General features: G+C 63.1%; 1 protein-coding gene across 1 annotated transcript in view; it reads right to left on the bottom strand.

Annotated features, from left to right (window-relative positions):
• The window catches only part of ADAMTS7 (ADAM metallopeptidase with thrombospondin type 1 motif 7), a gene marked incomplete at its 5' end in the record, with an annotated part of 34911 nt that overhangs the window by 12994 nt on the left and 13524 nt on the right, over positions 1-8393 (bottom strand). Inside the window, 6 exons of the mRNA XM_015638426.3 lie at positions 6-1447; positions 3972-4185; positions 4661-4787; positions 6174-6315; positions 7765-8009; positions 8259-8379. Of these exons, the coding sequence (XP_015493912.1) occupies positions 6-1447; positions 3972-4185; positions 4661-4787; positions 6174-6315; positions 7765-8009; positions 8259-8379 (2291 nt within the window). The remainder of the gene's footprint in view (positions 1-5; positions 1448-3971; positions 4186-4660; positions 4788-6173; positions 6316-7764; positions 8010-8258; positions 8380-8393) is intronic.

The raw sequence follows: 8393 nt of genomic DNA, 5'->3' as shown, positions 1-8393 counted from the left end.
GTGATGTCCCTGGGGGTGTCCATGGTGAGGGTGCCCCAGCAGTGAGGCTGAGCAGGGTCCCATGGGAGGTCAGCTCGGTGTGGGGCGGGTCCAGGTGCTGGGACACCCCCTGTGTCCCCCATTCCAGGGGTGACCGTGCTGCGTGGGCAGGGGGGCCATGAGCTGGGGCTGTGGGCAGGGCTGGCAGCAGAGCATCCTGCTGGGTGAGGCCGCTGGAGCTGAGCTGGGTGGGTGGCTCGGGCGTGGCAGGGGACAAGGACACCGGAGGGGCTGTTGTGGCCACCGAGGGCACTGAGGTTGGGGCTGTGGGGGCGTGCAGCCCTGGCTGGTGTCCCACGGGAGCCCCAGCAGCAGCCGCAGGAGGGGGACTCACGGCAGGGTGGGGGCTGCCAGCACTCCCTGCCGCCCCCCAGCCCAGCGGTGTGGGCGAGGCAGGGTGTGCCCTCTGCATCCCAGGGGATTGCGTGTCCAGCATCCCCCCGGGCACTCCTGCCCAGCCGTGCCGCTCCGTGGGCTGCGGGGCTGCACCACTGCTGTCGCTGCTGGTGGCCAGACCCCTGTCCCCGGGGTCCCGGTGGCCGCTCCCTGCAGCCCTGGCTGGGCCATGTCCCTCTGTGCTGCCCGGAGCTCCTGGCCCGGGGGACACCTCCGGACCCGCATCCCGCCCCAGGCTGCTCCGGGTGGGCACAGCCCCGTGGGGCTCATCCCAGGGTGGGTCTGCAGAGCTCTGGCTGGGCGGGTGGTGCTCAGAGCGGGGCACGAGCACCGCATCCTCCTCCTCCTCCTCCTCCTCCTCCTCCTCCTCGCCCCAAAAGCCGGGGGTGCTGTATCCGGGGGTGGCTGGTCCCACATCCTCGGGGAGCACGCTCAGCCTGTCCCTGGTGGCTGGGTGGCCGCGCTGTGTCTCTCGCTCATGCACATTCTCCTCGGTGCCGGGGGGCTCCCGGCTCTCTCCTCCCAGCTCGGGGGTGAGCAGTCCCTCGGTGGGCAGCCCCCAGGGCCCCTCCGTGCCACCCGTGCCCTGCTCGGCCTTTGGCTCCTCGCCTTTGCTCTCCTTCTCCGTGAAGGGATAGTAAGACAGATCCTCATGGAAGTTGATAAAGTTGTAATCGTAGTAAAAATCGTCAACGAAGACATTTCCTTTCCTGGCTGAGAAGTCCTCCTCGGTGATCACATTGACATCGTTGGACTCGGGGATGCTTGGGATCAAGGGGTTAAATTTAGGAATGCGGCTGCTGGGGACGTAATGGATTTCGTTAAATATCTCCCTGCTGGAGGAGCCGCTGCCAGACCAGTCTGCGTTGGCACTGTCCCATTTCTTGTGGCACTGTGGCAGGGAGCAGCCCCTGTGCGGGCTGGGTCTCTGGGCAGGGTCACAGGCGGTCCCCGTGCTGTTGCTGCAGTGGACAGGGCGGCTCTGGGTCCCGTTCCCACAGGTCACCGAGCACTGGCAAGGGACAGAGAGGGACAGGTCTGTGGGGCAGCCCTGGAGTGGTGCCAGTGCTGCTCCCTCCCCTCCGTGTCACCCTGCCCCTGGGCAGCTCCTGGTGTCCCCTCTGTGTCACCCTGCCCCTGGGCAGCTCCTGGTGTCCCCTCCGTGTCACCCTGCCCCGGGGCAGCTCCTGGTGTCCCCTCCGTGTCACCCTGCCCCTGGGCAGCTCCTGGTGTCCCCTCTGTGTCACACGGCCCCTGGGCAGCTCCTGGTGTCCCCTCCGTGTCACCCTGCCCCCGGGCAGCTCCTGGTGTCCCCTCCGTGTCACCCTGCCCCCGGGCAGCTCATGGTGTCCCCTCTGTGTCACACGGCCCCTGGGCAGCTCCTGGTGTCCCCTCCGTGTCACCCTGCCCCTGGGCAGCTCCTGGTGTCCCCTCTGTGTCACCCTGCCCCTGGGCCAGCCTGCAGGTTCTGCTCACCCTGGAAATCAGCATCACTGCCCAAACCTCCCTCTGTGGCTGTCCCCGCGGCAGAGCAGCCCCGAGCAGGGCTGGTGCTGGGGACACTTTGCTCAGGGTGATCCCTGACCTGCACTCCAGGCACAAACAGCTTTCCCGGGAGATGGACGCTGGGCAGGGCTGGGATGATCTAATAGGTCTTTCCTGTGACCTATTGCCATGAATTGCATCTCTTCTTCTACAAGAGCATTCTTTGAAGCAGGGAGTAACAACACGGGTGTTGTCCCAGTAGGGAAAAGGCAGAGGTCAGGAAGGAGCTTTGTTGGGGACACAGAACACCCCCATAATGGGCTCTTTGAGAGGGCTCAGTACAAAAGAAGCTGGGAAGGAGAAGAGCAGCATTTTCTGCTGCATTTGGGGCTTGGAGAAACCCAGACTGGTGAAAGGTGTCCCTGCCCATGGCAGGGGGGTGGCACTGGATGAGTTCCCTTCCACCCCAGAACATTGCAGGGTTCTCTGGTAACAGCACGTGGCCAGCACCAGGCCTTTCCAGGAGCTGGAACCAAACAGCCACACACCAGCACCTGAGAGAGGGCTGATCCTCCCCCTGGGACTGCACAGCAGCCAGGGAAAACAGCTCAGCTCCCACCGAGCTGGAGCTGCCCAGCCAAGGCCTCCAGCTCCATCCAGGAGATAACCCCAGGCACCGCAGCGCCTGCAGGGGGGACGGAGGGAGGTTATTTACCAGGGCTGGGTTATCAGGACAGCCCCTGGGACACAGATAAGGAGTGAGGGCTGCCAGGAGCCCCGTGTGGGAGCACACTGAGCTGGATGGAGGGTTCAGCCTTGAGCAGGAGGCATTGGGGCAGGCTGGCACGGCAGGACGTGCTCCTGCCAGGGCACAGCCATCCCGTGGGAGAGCTGGAGAACAACAAACCAGCCTTCTGACAGCATCAGCCTCCTGGGAACGTCCATCAGGCTGGATGTGGGGTGCTTCAGGGCCCTTCTGGGCTACCAAGTCCCAGTGCTGAAGCAGCTGGGGCCACCCAAACCCCAGAGAGCCCCTCTGGGTGCCAGACGGGCACACGTGCTCCTGCCCCAGCCTGCTGCTGCTGCTGCTGCTGCCAGAAGGACCACAGCTCTGGGGAGCTTCCAACTCCCTGAATTATGGTGGTGGTGGAAATGGAAAAGAAAGAGGGCTCTCCCTTTGAATTAAAGGACAGAAAAATGACAGAACCTCAAAATCCCAAACACATTTCTCCTGGGCTCACAAATCCATTGGTGCCACCAGCGCAGAGGACAGCTGTGAGGGCTGGGGCTGGCCCTGCCCAGCACTGACCCACCAACAAACTGTAATTTTCCTGTTAAACCATTGCATCCATCTTTCTCAGCCCTTAATTGTGGTTATTGTGGGCCCCTAGAAAAATATTCCCAACTCGCTCTCATCTAGCCTTCAAATTCTCTGCTCCCATTTGATTCCATTTGTTCCTTAGCAACAAGCTCTGTTCCCAGGCTCTCTCCTTTCTCTCCTGATATTTGTCTTCACTCTGAACACTTTTGGAACGGCTGCTGAAATCAGGAGTTATCATTTGCTGGTCGAAACCCTCAGCCTGTGGCTAAGCTGATTCCCATAAACACAAAAATAAATCAAGGCTACACAGAATGTCACCATTAATCAGCCCATGGAATCATCTGGGTTGGAAAGGACCTTGAAGATCACCCAGTTCCAGCCCCTGACATGGGCAGGGACACAGGGACACCTTCCACCACACCAGGCTGTTCTGAGTCCAGCTGGAAACCTCATCCCTGCCCTCCTGGTGCCACACGGAGCGTGGCCCTCACCCTGTGTGTGAGCTCAGAGATGGGGCAGAGTTCAACTGCCCAGCGCTCCTTCCTTGCCCTGAGACCTCTCCAGCAATGGAATTCCCATCCCTGGGAGCTGCAGAGCCCACAGAGACACGGCCCCGGGTTTTCTGTCAGCACACCCATCGCTCCTGGCCAGGCTGGGGTGTCTGGGGACACCTGGGCCCGGCTCCCACCCCTCTGCAGGACACTGGGACACCCCCGGCGCTCCCTCTCACCTCAGACCAGTTTCCCACAGCCCAGGGGGAGGGACAGGGCAGCTGTGGGTGACAGGGAGCGGTGCTGTCCGGCCTGGCCAGGTGCTGGCAGTGCTCTGGCTGCAGGGCCCTCTGCTCGTCCAGCCCCACGCTCTGGATGCACAGCACCGTCCTCTTCATCAGCCCCGGGCGGCCACACGTGGCCGAGCACGTCTGCCACTCTCCCACCCACCACCTGCGGGGACAGGAGGGACAGGGGGGACAGGGGAAGGGAACAAGGGGAAAGGGAAAGATCTCAGCCAGAGCAAGGAGCTGTGCCCCAGGATCCATCCCACTGCCCGTCACGGGGACCATGGGGAGAGGAGGATCCCAAATGTGTCAGCCCAAGGGAAAAGGAGGATCCCAAATGTGTCAGCCCAAGGGGAAAGGAGGATCCCAAATGTGTCAGCCCAAGGGGAAAGGAGGATCCCAAATGTGTCAGCCCAAGGTCTGGGGGCTCAGACAGAGGGTCAGGGATGGGATGATCCCTGAGCTGTGCCAGGTGAAGTGCACAGAGGCAGAGAGGAGATCCTGCCAGGATGGGAGCTCAGCCTGCGGACAGGCAATGCCCTGCAGTGGTCAGGCAGCCCCAGGGACGCTGCCCTGGAGCAGCACAGGGCTGGGGAGCCGTCCCCAGGCTGGGGACAGGGGAGGGGAGCAGGGGCTCTCACCTGGCCGGGCAGGGCTCCTCGCTGCAGGTGCGCTGCTGGTCGTCAGGGCGGGTGAGGGCATCGCAGAACCGCTCCTCCACCAGGCCTGCCAGCCTCTCCACACAGTGCACGGCCTGCCGCTGCACCCCTGCGGGTGGGACGGACACTGAGAGCACCCTGGGGCACCCTGGGGCACTGCTGGGCACCCTGGGGAACTGATGGGCACCCTGGGGCACCCTGGGGCACCCTGGGGCTCTGCTGGGCACTTCTGGGCACCCTGGGGCACTGCTGGGCACTGCTGGGCACTGCTGGGCACCCTGGGGCACTGCTGGGCACTGCTGGGCACTGCTGGGCACCCTGGGGCACTGCTGGGCACCACACTGGCCCTGGTGCAGCTTCACAAACCCAACCCAAGCAGCCAGCAGCTGACAGGAGGCCCTCGGTGAGCCTGAGCCACCAGGACAGCAGAAAGCAAATGAAACCAGCGGCTGAAGCTGCAAGCCCAGGGGTGCTGAGGCTGCCCCACGGCAGCTCAGGCGCTGCAGGCACGGAGCTGCTGCAGCCAGCCAGCCACCCCAGCCCGTGTGCCCAGGGCTGTGGGGAGCCCCTCTGGCTGCCCCAGCCCAGCCCAGGGACAAGGCACTGCCCAAAGCCCCTGTCCCAGCCTGCTCACAGGGGTTCTGAGCGTGACCTCACCACGCTCCGGCCTCTGTCCCCGTTTCTGCAGCACGTACTTGACCTGTGACACGGAGAGCTGTCACCACAGGCTCAGCTGAGACTGACAGAACCCTGCTGAAGCTGCTGAGCTCTGGCTCAGGGCTCACCAGAGACTCGGTGTGAGCTCTCCCAAACCCACATCTGCTCTCACATCATCGCTCGGTGCAGGAAGAGGGGCTCAGCCCTCCTCCACTGCTCACCCTCCCCCGACTCCTGCCCGATTCACTCCTCTATTTCCCTTCTCTTCTGCAAGCCAAGCGCTCCAATCATACAAAGGAAAGCTGGTTTTAAGCACAGCCCGTGTCCTGGCGCTCTGTGCTACCTAGAAAGCACGAGTGTCCTTGAATTCCCCTTTTTTCCAGTGCCAGCTGCTCTCCAGGAAGAGCTCGCTGCTCCCAGCCCCCCCTGGCAATGTTCCAGAAGTTTCCCTCTGCATCAGCTGCCCCAAGAGCTGCCCTGGGCACCCCGGAATGCCCAGCCTGGGGGGCAGGATGGGGACAAGCAAATGTCCCCACCCGGACACTGCGGGACCCCAGCGCCCTCCGGAAACCCTGGATATCCCCCCCTGGAGAGCCCCTTCCACACTCCCTGATCCCTCTAAAGCCCTTTTGTGTCCGTCCCCCGCCGGGTAACAGGACACCGAGCCGGGAGCGAGCGCTGACAAAGCCCCGGGGCTCCCGGGGAGCACCGAGCCGTGACCTCAGCAGATGTCCCTTTCTTCCTCCCCAACACCTCGCGAAACCCAAGAGCCAGGAATCCCCGAGGCTCCCCAGGGATGCTGCAGTGCCCGGAGAGGGGTCCCGAGGGCTGCACTCACCTGTCCCGCAGGTGGCCGTGCAGCTGCTCCAGGAGCCAAAGCGCCAGAGGAACTCGGGCTGCTCGATCTCGTTCTCGCTGTCGGCCGGGCGCTGGATCGTGTACTGGTACCTCACCCCGGGGTTGGTCTCCTGGAACAGCAGCTGGGGACACAGGGGACAGCAGGGGTGAATGGCAGCTGGGGACACAGGGGACAGCAGGGGTGAATGGCAGCTGGGGGACACAGGGGACAGCAGGGGTGAACAGGAGCTGGGGACACAGGGGACAGCAGGAGTGAATGGCAGCTGGGGGACACAGGGGACAGCAGGGGTGAATGGCAGCTGGGGACACAGGGGACAGCAGGGGTGAACAGCAGCTACAGGACACAGGGGACAGCAGGGGTGAATGGCAGCTACAGGACACAGTGGACAGCAGGGGTGAACAGCAGCTGGGGACACAGGGGACAGCAGGAGGTGGCCGGGCAGGGCAGTGCAGGGTGGCATTGCCCCAGGGGCTTCTCAGGAGAGAAGGAACTGCCCAGCAGGGGCAGAAGGACTGAGCCTGTGCCCAGCTCCACAACAGAGCTGGATGGAAATTGGAGTAACACGGTTTGTGGAAGGTGTCCCGGCCCATGGGTGGAATTTCCTAAACTGCCTCCCCCTGCAAACCACGGGCTCCTGCTGCTCCTGGGGTTGACACAAGCCCTGCTCACAGCGCCTCCCGCACCCGCGCTCGCCAGGGCTGGGAGTTCATCCCTGTTTTTCTTAGCCTAAGCACTCCCATTATTGCCAAAGCTTTGTTGTTCTTGGAGCTTTGGCGGGAGCCAGGGCGTCTTTCCAAAACCTCTCCATGAATATCGAAACATTCTCCTCCGAAGGTTTTAATTAGTCCGTGAATCCCAGAAAGCGATCTGTGGGTGCTGAGCACGCCAGCATTCCCATTAACAGCAGCCCTTGGCCCTCACATCCCACCCCGAGCTGCTGCTGAAGGAAGGGCAGGAGCAGATTTTGGCTGCTCGGGGGCCGAGCTCTGGGTGAGCCCGTGCAAAGGCGGGGATGCTCCAGGGACCGCGCTGGGCTGGGCCCCGGCTGCCAGGGCAGGGGGATCCCGGGGGTCCCTGGGGTGCAGCTCCGTGGCCATCACCACCTCTGCACCATGGCACCACGAGGGACTCCAGCCTGCTGCCAGCTGTGCCATGGTCTGTGGGATGATTGCCACTGGTGTCTGCAGAGCCAGGCTCGTCCTCCCGGCCACGAGGACATTGACTCCCAACAGCTGCACATGAACTGGCAGCTGCCCCACTCCTGAGTGTCCAGCCCAGCCAGAAGCACTGGGGGCTCTTTCCCTGCTCCTGATGAGAGATGGGAAAAGCCTCAGGGAATGGCTCCTTCTCCTCACTCTCCCTCTCCCGTGTAAATATTTTACAGAATGTCGCAAAGGGGATGAGGCTCAGCTGGAAGTGCTGTGGGCTGGAAACACTTCCCAGGCCAGCAGCGCCCGCTGGGCTGCTCCAGCGCTGGCTGAACACACCCCGAGGAGGGCAGAGCCCATCCCGGGATGTGGGGAGGGACCACGGCAGCTCAGCCCCGCCAGGAAGGCAGGATCCATCCTACCTGGATCCACACGGGCTCCACCGTCGGCCCTGGAGAGGTGAGGTTCTCCCAGTTCCCTGTCCTCTTGTAGGTGAAGGTGGTCCCTGCCACCCTGTAGTCCCCGTTCCACTGGATGGTCCAGCCACCATTCAGGAAATATCTCTCCGGGTCCTCGCTCCGCAGCGCCAGGAAATTCCCGGCTTCTGCCACCTCTTCAATCCGGATCTCCCGCGCTCCCACGGGGATAATCCCGATGTCAACATAACCTGGGAGTGGAACTGAGCGTTGGTCTGGGTGGAGTCAGAGGAGTCAGAGACGATTTTTGTCCTTGGGTGGGTGCAGTGTCCCCTGTGCCAATCCTTACACCTCTGTGAGGCACCAAACCCTGCCTTGCTCTGAGCCCACCTGAGTTCCCTGCTGTCTTATCCCCAGAAAACGGACAAATTGCAGCTAAAGGAGCAGCAGCAGCTGTGCTGGGCCCGCAGTGCTCTGGGGGCAGCAGGAGGTGCCCTTACCCAGCCCCTCGCTGTCCTCGAAGGTCTTGTGCACGGTGTGGCAGGTGGAGCCGTCCCCGTGGCAGACCCCGCAGCGATCCTCCACCGCGTGCGAGTCGATCTCATAGTCACAGCCCACGTTCTGCAAGGGAGCCC

Source organism: Parus major, chromosome 10 (genome assembly GCF_001522545.3).
Source record: "Parus major isolate Abel chromosome 10, Parus_major1.1, whole genome shotgun sequence".
In the NCBI taxonomy this organism is placed as follows: Eukaryota; Metazoa; Chordata; class Aves; order Passeriformes; family Paridae; genus Parus; species Parus major.
This window is presented reverse-complemented; position numbering and strand designations above follow the sequence as displayed.